At 49.6% G+C, this 19,615-nt stretch overlaps 1 protein-coding gene across 2 annotated transcripts; it reads right to left on the bottom strand.

Moving 5' to 3' along the window:
- Window positions 1-36: 36 nt before the first annotated feature.
- asap1b (ArfGAP with SH3 domain, ankyrin repeat and PH domain 1b) lies at window positions 37-18,295 on the bottom strand. Of its 2 annotated transcripts, XM_085939495.1 has the most exons (28): window positions 17,583-18,295; window positions 12,626-12,698; window positions 11,984-12,129; window positions 10,606-10,680; window positions 10,200-10,249; window positions 9,999-10,128; window positions 9,439-9,524; window positions 8,963-9,038; window positions 8,778-8,864; window positions 7,880-7,980; window positions 7,729-7,798; window positions 6,939-7,026; window positions 6,819-6,867; window positions 6,069-6,235; window positions 5,645-5,778; window positions 5,368-5,459; window positions 5,108-5,294; window positions 4,915-5,000; window positions 4,677-4,792; window positions 4,539-4,606; window positions 4,355-4,462; window positions 4,058-4,286; window positions 2,775-2,930; window positions 2,392-2,470; window positions 2,136-2,200; window positions 1,536-2,059; window positions 1,206-1,328; window positions 37-1,105 (listed from the first exon to the last, which is right to left on the bottom strand). In XM_085939495.1, the coding sequence occupies exons 1-28, from the start codon at window positions 17,706-17,708 to the stop codon at window positions 1,031-1,033; spliced, it is 3,366 nt and encodes a 1,121-aa protein (XP_085795621.1). In that variant the 5' UTR covers window positions 17,709-18,295; the 3' UTR covers window positions 37-1,030. The 2 variants fall into 2 exon arrangements, with proteins under 2 accessions (XP_085795621.1, XP_085795622.1); XM_085939496.1 differs by lacking the exon at window positions 2,775-2,930.
- Between the last annotated feature and the right edge of the window lie 1,320 nt (window positions 18,296-19,615).

Here is a 19,615-nt window from a genome sequence, read left to right on the forward strand (position 1 = left end):
AGGGTGTTGAAATAAAGTGCAGCAATGGAGGAAAGCTTGACATTTGAAATACAGCACTTTAATGATACGACATTTTTTTTTTTGTTTGTTCCCTGAACAATGGGACAAAAGTGCACGTGAGCGAGGAGCAGGAGACATCAAACTCAACTCTTGACTTTTTTTTCACGTTTGAGCACCCAACCAAAAAACTTTTTTCGCTTACGACACCGTCAACACAACTTAGGGCGGGTGGGGGAGTGACTCAACACTTGTTTGCTGACATGTCTTTTTTTTTTCTTTTTTTTTTTCCTTTGTTTCATTAAATACTGCTTGATAATACTAGAAATGATAAAAGTGGTTTTGGGGTGCGTTTTATGTCTAGTGGGACTTGGAGCATTCTGGTGAAGCACGAGGCTGAGGGAGTCCAACGCGGGCAAGCGGCAGCTTAGCCAACCGCTGCCACGGCAGAAAAAAAACAAACCGACAGAATCGGTTTGACCTTTGAACCGGAAATGCAACTTATCACTTTAGAACTTAAACTTCATCGATTGATGCTTATTTCATGCTAAGTTTGTAAAACTGAATTTGATCACATAAGGCGATAGTGATCTTTTTGTTTTTTTGTTTGGTGTTGCGGCAGCAATACGCTTTGTCAACTGCAAAACAACACGGGTACACACAAAGCAAGCCTGGGTGGGGGGGGGAGGCGGGGTCTACGTGGGCCAGTTGGGATCAAATGTGCCATAGCATGTTTTTTTGTTTGTACAGTAAAACATGTATGTACAGCGCACACATGGATTGATCTATTTACAAACGTATATACACACAGCGTCTACAGATAGCTAAGTGCTGGCGGGAGCTGTTTTATAATATTGGCGGCGGGGGTATTGGAGAAAACACCGTAGGTGGGGCGGTTTGAGGGGGGGGGGGGGGGGGGGGGTGTTACGCACATTCTTTGTACAGCACGGACGAGGCTCTGCCGTCTTTTTGACTTCAGCTTGTTTTAGTGGTAGTGCAAAGGCTTGGTTGGGTCGGGTGGTCTTGTCGTGGGTCAGTCGCTGAGGATGTGCACAAAGGACATGGGGAAGACGCCCTTGCGCTCCGGCTCGCCTTCGACGTGGCCGATCTGCAAGTGCAAAATGCTCGGGGTCAGACACTCACTCGGACAGGACCTGAATCCTGAAAGTTGAAATGTGAGGGTGCGAAGGCGTAGCCGGTGGACTCACCCACCACTCCTGGTCCTCCTCGCCCGTCACCACGATGACCTCGCCCTCCACGAACGTCAGCTCGTCGTCGTTGTCGGCTTGGCAGTCGTAGATGGTCTTCACGCGTCGCGCCTTGCTCTTCCCCTGGAACGCAAACACACATAGGAGGACGCACTTAAACAATGTTGAGCTTTTTTTTTTTTAGCCTTGTCCAATTTCCACACGTTGCATTTTATTCAATTAAATTATTTTATAATTTTTGCGCTAAAAATGATATAAACAACATTCCACTGAGTCTGTGACAAAAAAAAAAAAAAAAGTGAAGCAATGATTGAATGATGTCATGCGTACCGTGTTGATCTTCCTGGGGAGGGGTACGGGGGTCTCCGCGCTCCCAGGCGGGCTCCCGTCGGCATCATCGGCGCTTTGCTGTGGCGGCGGGGGTGGGGCCGGCCGATCAGGCGATGGCGACTCCGGCGGCTGGGGTTGTGGCGGCGGGGGCGGCTGTGTCTGGGGCCTGGTCGGCGCGTCCCCCGGTGGGCGCGGGGCCGCCTCAGCCGCCCCCGCTCTAGGCGGCACGTCGGCCAGATGGGGCTTGGGCGGCAGGTCCTTGAGCTGCGGTTTGGGCGGCAGGTCGCCCAGTTGCGGCTTGGGTGGCAGGTCGGAGAGCTGCGGCTTGGGCGGGAGTTCCCCGGGCTTGGGCGGCAGCTCGGACGGCTGCGGCTTGGGCGGCGGATCGGCAGGCTGCGGACGCTCTGGGGCCGGCGCTTTCTGCAGGGAGTCAGTCCCCGGCGGAGACTTCTGGAAGACCTCAGGGGGGAGGCCGGCTTTGTCCACGGAGGGGTGGTGGATGGTGTCGATCTTACGCAATGCCACTGGACACATATGCGTGTTCGATAATACACTCGGCTGATACTGGCAAATGACGAGCGTGATGATAATGAAGCGCACCTTTCTGAGGTAGTTTAGGAAGAACCCTTGGACCAAGTGTGGACTTTGTGTTGCTTGAAGTGGTACTGCAAGGTGTTTGTTGTTTTTAGGAAAAAGGAAAAAAATCAACATTTCAATAACCCTAATTGGACAGTTTGACCCTAAATTTGAAATGTAATCACCCAACTTGAAGGCCTGACTGGAAACCCTGAATTTGAAACCATAACTGAGTTTTAAGCTTGACCTGGAAACGTAAAGGGAGTTGCCAAGGTCTTACCTCTGCTGCTGAGGGATGCCTTCAAATTTGTTGGAGACCGGCGACATCTTGTTGACGGGAGGCGGCGTGGAGTCGCTTCCTACAGCCGTGCCAAGCGTGGCCACAAACACACGACACACACGTTACGTACGTCAAAACACACGTCGAGGCGCTCGCCATGCCGCGATGACAAAACGGAACCATGAGATTGGATGGTTGGTGGGTGGGTCATCTGGCTGAGCTTTCCATGCGCCCCATTTCCAAACATTTGCTTTTTTTCTTTGGAAATCCAATTATTCGCTTCGTCGAGGGAACGATGGCTTTGTTCTTTTTTTTTTTTTGTTCATTTCAAGAGGGAACGCCGTCCCGCGCAATGTCAAACAAGGTGTGCTCCGATTGGATACCGTGGGCTTGCGGCTCCCCCCCGGACGGACCCCCTCTAGTGTGACAGAGCGGGCCGGGCGGGTCGGACAGCGTGCGTTTATGGCCGGGGGGCGGGGGCGGCGGCCTCTTCTTGGACAGCGTGGCGCTGCCTCCCGCCGTCAGCACAGACGAGGCAGCTGGAGAAGCGATAATACACACAACACGTCAGCACCGGCACAACTGGCGCCGCCCAAACTTGACAAGTTGAAGGAGGAGATGAAGATCGTGAGGAAGAGGAGGAGGAGCAGAGAAATCCGGAAAGAGATTTGCGCGGTCCAATCGAACCTTTTTTTTTTTTTGGTACTCAAGTGGGAAGAAAGCGGTTAACGGAGAGCTCAGCCAGCGAACGCGACCGGCCGCGCCCAGCGTTTACAGCTCAGGGAGAACGCTCCGATCGGATCGCATCGTTTGTTCCCGTGAGCCGCAAACGGCGGGCCGGGGGTGAGGGTGAAAAGGCGAGCGGGTCAAAGTCAAATGAGGATATTCACGGATGTATGGTCGAGTGCCGGCCAGTGTGGCGTAGTGCGAATGAGAGCCAAGGAATGCCAAGTGTGGAGCTGAAAGAATCAAAAAGGAAGGGGAAAAGAAGACAAAGAAAAAAAGAGAGCGAGATGAGGAGGAGGCGCGTGGGAGAGCGACCAGAGAAAGGAGCTGCTCCTCCACAAAAACAAAATAAAGCCGAGACGCCGCCGCTGCACTTATTTGACACGCCAAACAAACGGCAAACGGCCACGCTTGTTTCTATTTCAGATGAATGGAACAAATTAAGAAATAAAAAAAAAAGAAATTAAAAAAAAAAAACGGGCCCAATTGACTTGAAGGTGGCTGAATTGACATTCTTGAAAATAACAAATTCAAGCTCCGCTATTAAAACGAAAACATGACATTTGAAAGTGGTTTTCAAGAATTTCAGCACGAGTGATCTGGAATGGATTATTTTTGTTTATTAGATAACTGAAAAAAATACTTTAGCACGACTTTTCCAAGTCTGAGTTTTTGCCCTTTAAAGGGTTTTGGACCATCATTTCTGCCAAACATGCCCTCGAAAGAATTTCTTTGAGCAGTGAATCTGCTTTGGCTTATTTTGAACGTCGTTCTTTGTAAAGAGAACAAAATCATCGGGCAGATAAGATCCAGCGTATTAACCACAATATTCGGCCAACTTGAGTCCGATGAGAAATAAGTGAAGGTTAAAAAAAGAAAAAAGAAAGAAAAGGCGCGAATGACTGAAAGGAGCAAGAGCTGCAGCGGCGGCGATGCGAACCTTTGCCCTGGTTCCTGGGCGGCAGCGGCGGGCCGTCGGCGACGGGCGAGGAAGTGAGGTCGGTGGATGCGCTGTACATCTGGTTGGTGAAAGCGCTGTAGGACAGCCGCTGCTGCTTGTCGCGTTGGCTGATGAAGCCCGGCAGCGAGAGCTTGTCGTGCTGCGACAGGCTGGATGAGTGGCAGAAGCTCTGCGGTCGCGGCGAGCGGTCCTTCTTAATGGGACTGGGCTGCGGGAGGACATGCGAGACGGGGCGTCGAGGATGCCCGGCGTTGGGGGCGGAGCGCCGGCACCCACCTTGTCGTCCAGGTCGTCGTCGCTCTCGTCCATCTCCTCCAGCCGGAGGCTCCACTCGTACTCCACGTGGATGTGTGGGTTGAACTTGCCCTCGGCCGCTTGCACCAGCTGACAAAACAGACGGAACGACCGCGTTCAGTGGCGGCCGGACCTCCGCCGAGGAAATGATGCGCAAAAGCCTCACCGCCTCCTCGCAAGGTGTGTTCCTCAGTCGCCTGGCAACGTCCAGTGCCGTCTCCCCGTTCTGATTGGCTGGGGGGGTGGGAGGGGATCCAGACAGTTAATTATGCCCCGATTTTTGCCTGTGGTGGTGCAGACTCACTGATGTCGGTGGCCGGTTTGCCCCTGAGCAGCAGCTTGAGGCACTCGGGCTTCTCGTACATGCAGCAGTAATGGAGGGCCGTGTTGCCGCGCTCCGTCTGCTTGTCCACATTACCGCTGCGACACAACAAAACACTCAGAGAGTCCACTTGAGGTTTTTTATAGACTCATTAACCCAATCCTATCTTCCACACAGCTTGCCGATGGCTTTCTCGTGTGCCGTGTCCACGTGAAGGTACCTGTTCTGCACCAAGAAGTCCACCAGGTGCAGCGAGGTCTGGTCGGCCGTCCGGACCGAGTAGTGCAGCGCCGTTTCTCCGGCTTCCTGCAGGGGGCGACAAAAACAGCAGCAATCAATCTCCAGATCTCCTTTTAATGACACGATTTAAGATTCGATGGCGTTTTAGAAAGCCGAATCGGGCGGCAACTGACCGGGGCGGCCTCGGGCAGAGGCTCCATGAGCTCCACGCCCTCGGCGTAGACCTGGACGAGGGCCAGCAGGTCACGGGCGCGCACCGCCTCGTAGAGCTCCACCATCTTGGCCGCCGCCGACGAGCACGTCTTGCGGGCAAACTTGCGGTCCACGTACTTGGCGGTGATGAACTCCTTCCTCACCGTCCTGACGGAGGCGACAAGAAGGTTGGCGGCCCAGCGCGGCGGCGTTGTCTTCCGGGCATCACGTGTGTACTCACATGTCGCTGGAGGGCCCGGGCTTGGGCGAAGGGGACGGCAGGTTGCCCTCCATGATCTCGTTGAAACTACTATTCCCGACGTTCTTGGCCAGCTGAAAAACAGCAAACGAGTTCATTTAGCCGCTATAGAACAAAAACACAAATGTGTTTGTTATCAATTGAAAGAAAAAAAAAAGAAAAAGGAAAACATGAAGGAAATTTTAACTGTACATTTCCAAATCAATCGAGTTGTAATTTGTTTCCTTTCTATCTTCCACATCGGATTTGTGGGCCCTACCAAGAGTTCGGAGGTGCCCAGCTTGTCGAGCTCCATTGACTGGATGCGGGAGATGTGCACGCCCATCTCTCGGTGGATGCCGGAGCACTCGATGCACGTCAGGATTCCCAGGTTGGTGGACAGCCATTTGGGATCTGCCGGCCAGACACGCGTCAACGCAAACATCCTTTTTATTTTTTTTCTCTCCATTGTGTGGTCACATGGCCCATCAAAGTCAGATAGATCACTTGGCTGCCTCCCCTTCTAACGTCAGCGAGGGATTATCATGAAAATGAAAACAATGCCAGGTCACATGCGCGCTTGGCCTCTCTTGGGTGACTTGCGTAACAGCGTGATGTAACCGCGAGAAGGTAAAAAAAAAAAAAAAGCCTAGAAATGCCTAAAAGGGCTTTTTTTCCCGTTTTTTTTTTTTTTTTGGACGCACCTGCGGCGCCACAGTCACAGCACAGCTCGTTGCCCGGCATGCGCAGGACGTCGTCGATGATGGCTTTGGTGAGGTCCTCCAGGCCGTCCTCGCCGCCGCTGCTCTGCTCGCCGCGGAAGGCCATGTTCAGGGCTTCCTCCTTGCTGTTGGTCAGCACCGAGATCCAGCTGCACCACAAGGCGCTCAGATTAGTCACACGGCAACTCATTGATGACTTTAGTTCATGTCGAAACAGAAAGTCGGAAATTCTGTTCGGCTCGTGTAATTATTGGCTTCGATTCGAGCGGCCGTGTCTCATTTTTTGGTGCAGGCGTACCTAATCGTGTGGCCAGTCTCAACATTAAAGCTAAATGTGCACGTAGCCTGAATAATCGCGCTCATGCAAACAAGCGGCACACTGGGGCTCTCCTACAGCACAGATGGGAAACACCGCGCCTGCTTTTCAAACATGGCGTCCCGAGGTTCCCGACACGGCGCAATCTGCTCGCACGCGTGTGTTTGCATGCAAAAAAAAAAACCTAACAAGGCACCGCTAATTGCAGGACGGGGAGGGCTGGCGGCTGCGAGGGAACACTGAATATTTTATCAAAGGCGTTCGCAGATGATGAAGCGCGTGACGGCGGTGGGTGGGTGGGGGGTGGGGGGACTATGGAGGGTCACGAGTTGAAGTAGCCCTCGTCATCGGATTCAGCATTTTGACACGCTTTGCTGAATGGGAACTCTCGCCGCCGAGTCAGCGGAGATACTCACATGACAAACTCCTGCTCGTCCTCAGCTTGGAAGTGATAGGTTCGGTTATCTGCAGCGAGACACGTCGTGAGTCAGCGGGAGCGGGCGTGGCCGGCGCCTCGTACATCGACGCACACTTACGAGAAATGAGATCAAAACATTTTCTATCCTCGCCGCTGGGTTTGACCTGGCAGGTGAGGAGGTTGAGCTTCACCGGCTGCCTGTTGGACTGTAAAGGGAAGCAAGCTCTCAGTTTCATTTTCAAACGACATCGATGGTTCAATTTTTTTTGGGGTAATATTCATTCAAAGGGATTTTTATTCTTTTTTTGACTGTTGTCATAATTGCGACGTTGACGATAGCGAGTTCAGGACATGTTATTGGGACAGCTGGCAACTGCTTTGAAATGTCGCAACAACTGCGTCATAGTTCTTTCACGAAAAGTGAACTGAGTGGCTTTTGCATTTCAGCCCAAAGACGCGCTTGAATAAGTGAAGTGGAGCGTGCGAGAGATGAAGAGAAGAAAAAAATAATAATAATGTCAGTTCGCATCGCTGCCGACTTCATGTAGCGAGCTACTTTTAGCACACGGCGATGATGTCATCGCCTTGAACGCGACCTCAGCCGGTTTGTCCGCCCGGTTTGTCCGCCCGGCTTGTCGCGCAGATTTACACGTTCCTTTGTCGAGAAAAAAAGCCACCCTTTCTCCAAATCGGCCACTGCGACACAAGTGCGGACCGCAGCCGACACAGTGCGCACGCACGCACTTCCACAGATGAGTCACCCTGGAACAGCAGGCGGAGGGAGGAGGGGGGGTGGGGGGCACGGAGTTGCCATGGTGACCACTCGATGTCAATTCCAGCAGATTGCACGCTCACGCGTGAGGAGAGGAAGGGGGTTGGGGAGATCCTGAGTGTGTGTGCGTACTCACTGTGGCATGAGAGATGGTGAGGATGCCGCCCTTCACCGAGCACTGCCTGCGCTGCCACACCTTCCTCAGCCTGCGAGGGGCGCAAAAGAGACAAAAGGCAGTTTGGAATTTGCTCCCACGGCGCAGCAACAAACATTTACGTTGCGCTTACCCGTCGCTCTTCTTGAGCAGGTAGCCTTTCTTCTCGCTACCAAACTCCTTGTTGCCCTGCAGCTGGTGCATGCTGTAGCCACCTTGTTTACTCTGCGAGTCCTGAAAGGCGCACAAATAGCAAAATGAAAGCCGCCCCGGCGCCGTCGTGGCACAAACAAACATGCGGCGAAACATCCCCTTGCTCATTAAGATGCGAAAGGATGACATGAAACGTTGGCATTGACACTTGGCATTCCGTTTTTTTTCTTGTGTCACTCTCAGCGTTCCCGCGCCCCAACCGCGTCCCCGCTAGCATGCTGAGTGCGGCACAGACAAAATGGCAGCATGCTCTTCATGCAGCAGCGGCAGCAGCAACACTTACTCTTCTAGACTTGATTCCAGATAAGCAGAAGAAGGCAGTGAAGGGGGGGGGGGCAGGGGGGGGGGCAGACAGGACAGGTGTGAAAGATCCCGCTCAGGTGCTGTGTCACGCAGGGCTCAAAAATAGCCCGCAGTGTGTGTCTGTTTGGTTCTGATTGCCGAGAGACGTGACGGTGTGAGTGGAGGCGATACCAGTAGGTGGGGTGACATGCACAAGAAGGGAAATACTAGAGAATGTCACCATTTTGACTAATAAAAGTATGGTAGCCGAATGCTAACACGACTGACGCTGCAGCCAAGTAGCGCGACGCCGCTGCCTCCGCTTCTACGTTGAGACGAGCGACGCAAAATTCAAACTTGCCCGTCCGTGCACGGTAAAAAAAAAAAAAAAAAAAAAAACATTAAAAAAGCTGTAAGAAGCTACTGACTTGACCTAGGCCAACTGCTGTGCTACGCTAATACAATTAAATGAATCGGGTCTTTGTCTCGGGCCTGCGAAAATGGCTTGTAAATGTGTGTGTGTGTGTGTGTGTTACCTCTTTGTGGTCCAGCTGGAGGGAGGACTTGATGAGATCACGCAGGGCGGTCAGCTGCTTCTTCTCCTCATCCTGGGTTTGTTTGATCTGGACGCAGGAATAGGAAGCGTGCTTTTTAACAAAGCAGGAAAACGTAGCTAGCGAGCGTGAAAAAAAAAAAAAAAAAAAAAGCAAAGACGATTTACGTTGTAGAGGTCGGCCGCCAGCTTCTCGATGTACTGCTTAAGCTTGTCGGCCGTCTTCAAGCCGTCCTGGAAGAAACTGCGACAGACGTCCCGCTTGCGTTTACATTTGAGGTTTTGTGCACAGCTGCATTATTTGCAGAGTTGTATTTTCATCTCAGCTGGCCGTCAGCGAGAACTAAGCTACAAAGCTTTGGTTTTCGCCCGTGAAGAGCATGATGCTTGAATAATATTGTTTCCTTGTTAGGGAGTTTTGGCATTTTGGCCCATAGGTATCTCTGGATGGTATCGGCACCTTTAACCGTACTCGATACCTTGAAATAAATCCAATGTCGCTTATTCTCATGTTGTATGTAAAATATTTATAATACTGCAAAAAATGTTAAAATAATTGTACGATGGTAACATCACAGGCTGTCGCAACACATCCGATTCAAGCTCAGCGTTGGCATGAAAGCCAGGGGGCGGGGCTTGCTTACTTGCACTGTGCATGGTAATACTTGATGAGGTTCTGGAGGAGGTCCACGCCTTTCTTGGTCTTGATCTCGTTCACTTTAATCAAGTACTGCAACACAAACGCACAAACATTCATTTTTCTTCCACGTCCAAGTAATTCCAAAAACGTCCTCAACCAAGTATCTTGCAGATGTGGCTAGACTGAGAGTGTTTGGCACACGTCGTCAGTAACACGTCACATGTGGTACTTTCCGCTTCATCATCTTGCACTTTTGTAGCGTCTACAGTTGAGGAACATGTGGGCCGGGAGAAGCGGCACTGCGGCGCATTTCTTTTCTGCGCTGAATAATTCACACGGTGGCGCCGGCGCAGCAGCTACTTGTGCGTTATGTAATTGCAGTCGGAAAATCTCAAGTGAGCCAGGCGTGGGTGTCGCCACCCAGCACTCAGAAAAAGCTTTCGCTTCTTCTTCGAGTTCCCACAGTTGACAAGAAACAGAGCGATGTCATCGCAGTCATAAAAAGCTTCTGCTTTTTTTTTTTTTTTTTTTTTTTTTCCTCCTCCCCCCCTTTACCGAACCCACCTCGCACATCTGCAGCTGGAAGAGCCGACGCTCCTTTTCCATCTCCTCAGCGATTTCGGCCCCGGTGATCTCAGTTCGGATCATGCCGTGCTGCTTGGCGTGCTCCCGTTTCTCCTTCTCGATTTTGGTGCTGCGCCGCAAAACAAAACATGGCTGACTTGGACTGAGGTGGCTGGGCGTGTGCAAAAGCAGTAGACTCACAATTTGGCTTCATAGTCCTTCCAGGCCTTGTCAAAGGGCTTCTTTATGTCCTGCATAGACACAACAGAGGACAGAGCGAGAGTCATGGGGGTCACGGCGAGGACAGACTTTTGGACTGCCACCAGCGGCACGGCTGCCATCATCATCGTCATCGATGAAGTTCATGACCCAGGTTCTTCCGCCACAGCACGGAGGCAATATTATTTACAGCGCAGTCATTCAAACAGCGACTTTGACTCCCCCCCCCCCCCCCCTGTGGTCTGTTCACACTCTCCTCCCTCCCGCCCAAGCGTGTAAATGCACACAAGTCGAGGAGGCAAATGGTGGGATGTGCTGACTCGGCGTGCTCTCACATCCGCCCCGGCTGCTGCTTAGTCGTGCCAAAGAGAAAAGTGAGACACCTTACCCCTTTGACGCCCTTCAAGTCTCCCTTGAGCAGCGAGTCCAGGGTGAAGATGACATTGTGACTCAAGCTCTGGAGCTGAGGAAGAAGAAAAAATAAAAAAAACACACGACGGTTACGCTGGCTCTGATGTAGAAACGCCAGTCTGTTTTTGTTCGGAGCATTTTTGCGTGCGGCGATCGTTAAGTTAGCTAAGTGGTGCTGCGGATTGCTTTCAAACAAGAGCACGAACAGGAAGTGCTGTGTCAGCCGCTAGAAGGTTGGTTTTACGGGAAACCTCATCCGGGAGCATCGATAAAACGATCGGACCAAGTACCAAACGGGCCTAGCGTCTGGCAAACTTCACAATGACTGGTCAAGTGCAATCGGGTGTTGTCGTCATGGAAACGACTATGAAGTATGACTACAGATTGCGCAATTCTACCGAACACTTGTGTCCATATTTTCTTGGGTGCACAATGTACTCGGCGCCACTGCGATTCGTTGCGACTAAAGCCGCTGCGGTGAGTTAGGACTCGGGTGAAAAACAAACAAACGGATAAATAGACGCCAGATGCGGGCGAGTCGGCAGAAGACGAGCGCCGCTCGCCGTCTCTCTCTAACCATTAGGCTCGGCGAGGTCATTTACAGCCCGCACAAACGTAGAGCAGCAATCAAGGATGTAAACAACACTTAATGGCCACTAATGTGCTCCTTAAGAGCTGGGAAAAAAAAAAATCTATAACTGGCTGCCTTCCGGCAAAAGGGAATCAACACTAAAAATGTCTGCCGAAGATACAGCCGCTCTATAAATTCCTTATGTGGAGGCTTGCGCAACAACCGGGCCATCTATCAGTCGTCAATAAGTCATTTGCTGCTCTGGCGTGTTCCCGCCGGGAGCCTTCGGGGTGCAGTTGTCGAGTTGTCGCCGTGCACGCGATGAAAAAAAAAAAAGGTCAGATGTGGGAAAGACTAAAAGAAAGACATGGACGGAAGCACGGGAAGAGGTCAATCTTCCTGGCGACGCGCCGGCCGTGCTGCCGCCGATGGATTTACGAGACAGGAAGCAGAGAGGTGGAAACTGAAGGGCGATGGGGATCTAAACAGGACGCATTACTCAACGGCAACGTCCGCAGCGGCGCAGATAAAGGCCCTCGGCCCACCCGGAGGAAATACATGTTATTTGGCTTGCGGGTTTTGATGCCTAAAAGTGTCACTTTTTAAATTACCTTGGTCAAATTCTGACCTTCCCCAACCACAAAGCAAAACCAGAAGCTCACTTAATCCTAATCCGCACACGTAAAACCAATTACGCAAGTGACTACCGAAATAATCTCTCCCATCGTTTTAACCGCGGCGGGCAAAAATAAACACGTATCTCTGCCTCAGATTTCAGACTCACCAGGTTCTTCAGGAGGGCCGAGAGCTCCTTGGTGAGCGAGGAGAACTTGACGAAGGCAGTGCCCAGGTCAGGGTTGTCCCGGCTGATGAAGTTGCTGCCAAATTTGTCCAGAGCTTGGGCATAGTTTTCCTCATTTTGGACATGATCTGTTGAACAGAGAGAGAAAACAACAGTCAGCCTTCCTCTGTTCCTGGCATCTGCGGATTAGCATTAGCGTGACTAGTAGAGATGTCTGCTTTTGTCGGTGTTTGTCTTTGGTCTTTCCGGATAACCCATAAACACGTGGCCGTTTTTGTTTTCCTCCCACTTAGTTGAGAAGACATTTTATGGTTGCTAGCAACAGCGTTGGTTAGCTTCCCTATCAAAGCATGCTATGCTAATTTAGCATAGGTTCTAACCTAATCGATGTTAACAACAAGAACAAAAGCTAACTGTTAGAAACACATTGAAAACAAATGAGCGTATTTTTGATTTATTCCTCTCTGCTTAGGTAAGAAACATATTAGTTTTTGTTTCTCTCTGGCCTGAAGCTTGATGTGAAACTGAAAAAAGGATGAGAGCAAACATCTTGACCTCGTGACTCTAACGACTCAACGTGACCGGACATCTGAAACTAACCATTTATAGACAACTCGGTCTCACCTTGTCCTGAATTGTAGATGGCCTTGACGGATTTCTTCACCTTCTGCAGGGAGGTTCGGTCCTGGTCCAGAGCCTGAGAAAAATGGATGACAAATTGTTAGTTGTGCGGCAAATAACCGTCAGGGTTGCCACATTCCAGCCATTCACATTAAGGCCACCACAATGAGGAGACTCTGATATTTACAGCGAGCACACGTCACACTTTTGATCCCTCGGGACGGTCGACAATTTCATTAACGTGCAGAGATTATTTGTCGTCAAACTGGAAGCAGCAGAGCTTACCCCGATTCAAAGACTTGACCCACGTGTTTATGATTGTAGCTTGCAGCCATGTTGCAACACACCAAGAGCTGCTTCAAATATTTGGAATGCCTTCATGGGCTACATCAATGTCGTGTCATCTAGCACTTTTTTATAAAAATTCCTTCATCTGGCAAGGAGACTAGACGTGGTCACCTCACACTCTGGCTCAAAATTCTTTGTCACGGAGTTTGCAGAAAGATGCCAACAAGGCTAGCTTTGTTTTTTTTTTGTGTTTTTTTTTGTCGTCGGCTCCACGGCTGTTTTAGTCATTGAGCAAGTTCTGAGAGAAGCGCTAATATTCTAATTATAGCCACGCAGTAGTGGGAAAACAGGAAAGGGCACAGGGAAGAAAGGACTTCCCCCGAAAGCCAGAACCCAAAAAAACATCTCGTTTGGCCGATACTTTGAGAGTCAATGACATCTGCTTCTGCTAAAAAACAAGATGAGGCCATTTGTGAGAATTTGGGGACAAATCATTTTTACCACGGGAACTTGTACCATTTGGAAATTGATTTTCACAATTCCCATCTCGACACATTCATTGAGAGTTAAGTCAAAGATTCGGCAAAGCGGTGGTTAAGTGGCTGGAGTGTGTGTGTGTGTGTGTGTGTGTGTGTGTGTGTGTGTGTGTGTGTGTGTGTGTGTGTGTGTGTGTGTGTGTGTGTGTGTGTGTGTGTGTGTGTGTGTGTGTGTGTGTGTGTGTGTGTACGGCAGCATGACTCAAGCAGGAAGGGTGGGGAAGCGTTTTCATTGGCAGGAAGCAAATGCACATCCCTTTCTCTCACTCTGACACATAGTGTATGGAATGGGGGGAAAATAAGAGGATGCGGCGCTTCCAAAAAGCTGCTGAGGTCAGATGACACAAACACTCACATGGGGTGAAAACATCTTCGGTGCATTTGAACCGATCATTTTTGTTGACAAACCGGCGCTTTCCGCGGCACATCTTCCAAATGCCGAAGGCTTCCGGGGCTCAGCTGGCAGCGTCCTCGGGCGCATCTTTTTGCCGAGCTGTGTTTCCCCCCATCACACCCACGCCGGGCGAAGCGTAGCTAACCGAATTGCCTTTTTGTTTGTTGCTTTTGCACCCGTCGGGAAGTCATTATTCATGTCGATACAGCTGTTGGATTGTTCCGTTACGGCGGCAGAAACGGTGGGAGAAATGACGGCAGACGGAACAAAACCAAACTCGCGCACTTTGCATTCTTTCGCTGCTGCCCACTTCAAAATAGCGTAAAAAAGCTGCGTTTTCAATTAAACACAAGCGCGTGGGCCGAGGCGAAGCAACTTGTAGAGGAAGAGAAACGGAAGTTTTGTTTAACCCCCGAGCCGCAACAGGACAGTCGGCCGTCAGAGCGGACGGCGCCTTTCTGCTGGACCTGCACGCTTGGGCTTGAGGCCCCCGTTAGCATTAGCGCCGCTCGTATTCTCAGGGAGGGCGACGAGGAAGATGAAGACAAGATGGCAGCCGCTTTACATTTGCAAGCAACACGCGAGTCGGGAATTGATGGAGCAAAATGAAAAGACGGGCTCAGTCAAGTCATTTGTTTGAGTCGTTAGATAAAACAAATGTGAAGTCAAAACATTTGCATGTCAGAATAAAAAAGGAACGGGGGATGTTCCACTCAGTCTCAAAGGAAACTATTCCATTCATTGTCTTTTTTTATTCTATGACTGAGCTATAGTTAAGAAAGTAAATATTACCAGCGCCATAGCTTCACCGCGTATGTTACCTGAAGTTAGCCACCGGTAGATTGCCCCACCTAGCTTAGCATCTCAACAAGTACGCAGATAAAAAGGGGTGTTTGTCCTATCGACTTATGTTTATGAATAAAAAGAAGCTAAGCTAATATTAGCAATTCGCAAACAAGTGGAAAAATTAGAACATGTTAGCCACGCCTTGAGGAGCATCAACGCTAGCTAGCTAGCTACTGTAGCTAAAGATACATTGGTAGCTGGTAGATAGATAAGAAGCTAATATTAGCATTTTGCTTGAGGGAATCTGAGCCATGAATTAAGCTAACATGTTAGCATGAGTATGATGAATAAGTTTTATTTTTTCAAATGTTTGTAGAGATCCTTTTTGCACGGTTGCCTTGTACGAGTTGGTAGTGTAGTGGAGAACCGTGCCTGCATTGTTGGGATAGACGGGACACGGCCACACGTGACAACACATGACCGTCGACTGTGCCGAGGGCCAACATCGCTTTGGCCGTATTTGCACGTGGCCACAACACCCAATTTCCGCACTTAGATCATTGAAAGCCTACAACTGACGTTGTACCTTTCTGAAAAAAAAGACAAACTATTATAATGCTAAACTTCATGAATAACATATTTTGCGTGACAGTCTCGTTTGGTCAAAAAATAGATCAAACTTTTCCAAACCAGGATGTTTTGCGCAACGTTTTTTTGTTTTGTGTAACCATCTTCCAGGGCCACTAAAGACTTGGAACAAAACACCCCTTTCAGCATTCCATCCTTTTCAGTCGCAGCTCCTATTGAAAAGGCTGTTATGTAAAAAATCTAAAAGGGTCAAGCCCAGTCACGGTTGAATGGGAAGACTGTGAAAAGTCAACATTATTCCCGATGCGGCCCACGGAACACCGTAACAGAGAAGTGCTTCCCTTGTTGCCTGCTACTAAAAGTAGTGCCGTTACGTCAATGTGCTGTGTAAAATGCATGGGAGGGGGAAAAAAAAACCCCAGCATCATTTTGCATTGGCCCCTTCCTGTCAGCACGGCATCAGCTGCGAGGCTTTGCTTTGTATGCGGGGATAAAAAGCAAAAGTGGGTCAAGACTCGCCTGTGGAGCGCTCCGATGCGGCACTCGGGAAAAAAAAGCAAACACGAACGCATTTGCGCTTGTCTCGTCTTGTCCCTCAATGTACTCTACGCTACCGCGGTTAGCTCGGTGTGTCGACGTCGAGGCCCGTCTGCAGCTGTCGACCATCTTGAAAGCCCATACCGCAAATCCACATTGGAACAAGAGTGCCCCAATGACTTCCCATAAAATATATCCACACCAAAAAGTAGCCAGATGCAAGCTAATATTAGCATAACATTGGCCTATCCTGATCCGACAGCTGGCTGCGGTGACTCGGTGGTGACCAATCAATAATGAAAGGGGGATGAAATTAACGATGAGTCAGGCTGTGGTCAGTTTTCCGCCTTGGGTTACGCTCCTGAAATATTCAGGTCGTACCTTTGCATCATTTACTTTGTCAAACAAAACGAGAAGAAGAACACTCGAATGGTCTTCCGGGTCATGTGATCCTCCCAAGCGAGAAGACAAAAACTACATGGCGGCTACTGAAGCACATGGCCGCAGCAGCTCCCTTTGCCTACAGATGGTTTTCGTTTGCGCCGGGGAGGGGATTCACCACGCCAGCGACCGACGGCGGATAGGTCGACTGACACGTGGGAACAACAAAAGTTGCTCGCACTCGCCGCTCACTCAGCAGCTGAAAATCATTTTAGCCAGCATGGCGCCGCCCTTACTTGGATGAAATTATTCCATTCAGTTCTTATTTTTCAAATCATATTACCCAGATTAAAATCGTGTTTGGATAAATATCGGCGTCTACCAAAAAAAAAACATTTTTGGGTGTAGTTGCCCTTTAAAATACGGACCGTCGTTTTGTTTTCTGCGGGGGGAACTTTTATTTCTTGGAAGTGAGGGTGAAAACATTCCATGCGGGGGACTGCGGCAAACGCCTGGGAGGCTGGAGGCGCTACGCGTTTCGCATTTGGAAATGAGGGCACCTTTAGGCATCGAAGCCAAGGTGCGTGTGCGTGAGAGAGCGAGAGAAATTCTCGTGTTTGATGCTCCATTTATTTGGGATGCCACGACGGGGGGTCCTGAGGTGGCAAACATACGAAGAGGGTGGTGAGGGGGTTACTGGCCTGCCTGACCTGATTACACAGTCAGGAAGTGTTGGAAGATGACACAGCATCGACAAGATGTGCTGCTGCTGTAGTTGTTGTTTTCGGTCGGGCTTGCGACACATTTTGCTTTTTCTTTTAGCACGTAGGCGATGCGTCAAGCTAGCTAGTTGCTAGCAAGTGTAAAGGTCAATCTCTCGAGACCTCCATAACCACTAATAAACTGGTACGGACTGAAATTATGAATGGGTTAACTTGTCAAAATGACGTGATGTTTCAAACAGCATTAACTTGACTTCATAGCACAAATGGAACAATATTGGTGAGAGTAGTATAATGTGTCATGTGCTTGTATTAGCAATTGTTGTTTTTTTTTTGCAGAATTTATATAGCACTTTTTTTTTTTTTTTAACTCAGGAACAGACAACTCTGAGCGGTGGCAGCCATGTGCACTGAAGCTGCACGCTTACGTAAGCCGCACATCCTCCATTCCAGTTGCCCAAGCCCTCTCTTCGTTGAGAGTTCCTCACTCTGATGTGACAAAAAAAAAAAAAAAAAAGCAACACGAGGACACGCAAGTTCACCTTCAGAGAAACAGCCAGCGAGCTCGACCCATTCATGTTATCAAGCAAAAAAAATAAAAAGCCTGCATCAATGCGGTTGAAAAAAAATGCATTGAAATAACCTACGGAGTTAGATGCCCTTAGCTAACCCCCCCCCCCCCCCCATCCCCGCCCCTGCGTTCATCATGCAACTGGCGGTCTCCTCACCTCTTCCAGAACGTTGACGGTGTTCCTGCAGCTCTGCAACCGGGTGGTGAAGCTGGACGTGGTAGGCGAATTGTAATCCTCGGTGGTCTCCGAGAGAAACTCGGATACTGAGATCTGATCCGGCATCCTCGACTGCGGATAATGGCCAACTGGGTGGCTCGAAGGTGGGGGCGTCGGGGAGGGGGCAAGGGGGGTGTCGAGGAGAGAGAGTACTTCAGGGGGAATACAGCATGTAAAGGCGGGTTGTGCAGGGGGGGGGCAGGGCGAGTCCGAGTGAGGGAGGGAGTGAGAAAGCGGATTTTCCTTGTCGCTACGGAGATGATTACGGCCCGTTTTTCCTTCTCGGATGACTTCACTGCTCCCCGGGGGGGGTGAGAGGGGGGGAATTAGCTGGATTTTGAAACGGAATGGCAAGGGTGCATACGTCTAAATCGCGCGTCTAAATCGACCTCGGCGGAAGGATAGCGGATGTCCACATTTTGCGCTACAGATGTTCCAAAACGAATCCAGCTTACTAAATCGATTGTCCAGCAACCGTCCCTCCGTTCTCGCTAAACCGCCTCTCTATCGTAGATCATGGTGCGCAGATGTCATCTCCCAACTGCCGCGGGCTTCGGTGATGCCTTCCTCGGCCGTTTTTGTGCTTTTTGGAGGGTATAAGAAAGGTTTTCGTGTCGTAGATTCATCCGACTCCGCCACTCTCGCTCTTCCAAGCTGCTGTGAAAAAGACGAAAGAGGAGGCGGGAGCGATAGCTAAGCTAGCGGACGTCCAAGATCAGCTTCCTGTTACTGGGTTTCAAAATAAAACTCGCGTTACAAAGCAAACGTATACGCAAACGACAAGGCGGACTGGAGCTGTCGTTTGTCTCGTTTGGTAATGTCGTTCTATCATGTTCGGCCACACACAATGACAAGTACACAAGATAATTCAAGATCAACTTTTTCTAAAACCACGCACCATCGTCTACTATCTTTTGGGATGCTTTTATTTTGTGAACACAATACCATAAATGTCCAAGACCGTGTGCTTATTAAGGGTACCTTCACTCACATTCCCTGTTTCCACCAGTTGACCGAGCTGAAACCGCGCATGCGTCATGCGACTGGAGCGAATGCGGCTGATGCTCGACGTTTGCAGGGTTTCGTTTAAACAACACAAACATGCTTGGTGACTTTTACACAAGTCGAGTTAATTTCCCCAATTAATGCTGTAAGCTTGGTCATAATAATTAACATCCATAGCATCATCTTACCTTCTACCTTAACAAGGATATAGACTCTAAAAGCATGCTTTTTGAAGGCATTGAAGCTGTCATTACACGTCAGGCATGTAAGCATTGCAAAAGTGGCGACATATTTGTCTTTTCTCTCACTATTTCATTTGACTTCCAAAAGCACCAACAGCCCAACCGAGCGCCTTCTCGTAGCTTGCGGCGCTAACACTCATTAAATTGGATTCAAAGCATAGTTTTGACGTCATTATATTACAGCAACTTGTAACCAGGTGACGCAGTCATGAATATTTACAGTAAGCTCTGCAGGAGCCTGATAACGATCCTGAACACTTGAAATAAGGTGTGTTGGAGGAGGAAAACATCTCGAGGACCGGAATTTGATACCTATGTTCTAAGGTTTCTGTATGATCATTACAGTTATTTTGCAATAGTGGCTTTAGTAGAATGGGTTGCTTAGAAGAAGCTATTCTTACGACAACTTAAATACTTGAGTGCATTCTTTCAAATAAATTATGGCTTTTAAAGATAATGTATAACGTAGTTTCTATTTGCACCTTCTAATGTCGAATTTTGCAAGTACGCGCACCGTCATTTGTGCAGAAAGATTTCGTGTATTTTTTACCTACTGTTGTTGCCGTAGTTAGCGGTCGGACGGCCACTATCAATAAACGTCATTCGCATAGCATCAACTCCGGCGCCGGAACCAGCACTGCGAAACGTGGGACACACTTCCGTCTGTTGCTTTCAAGATAAAAGTGAAACCCCCAAAACACGGCATCAACTTCAGCGTCAAACACT

Source organism: Syngnathus leptorhynchus, chromosome 19 (genome assembly GCF_054491065.1).
Source record: "Syngnathus leptorhynchus isolate UIUO chromosome 19, UIUO_Slep, whole genome shotgun sequence".
Lineage (NCBI taxonomy): Eukaryota > Metazoa > Chordata > Actinopteri > Syngnathiformes > Syngnathidae > Syngnathus > Syngnathus leptorhynchus.

Excerpts from the sequence above, each read along its gene's own strand:
- asap1b (XM_085939495.1), bottom strand. The coding sequence starts at position 17,708 with ATGCCGGATCAGATCTCAGTATCCGAGTTTCTCTCGGAGACCACCGAG. Across the intron at positions 7,799-7,879 it reads CTGCTCAAGAAGAGCGACGG|GCTGAGGAAGGTGTGGCAGC; the intron begins GTAAGCGCAACG and ends CGCCCCTCGCAG. Across the intron at positions 1,329-1,535 it reads TCCCCAGGAAGATCAACACG|GGGAAGAGCAAGGCGCGACG; the intron begins GTACGCATGACA and ends TTTGCGTTCCAG.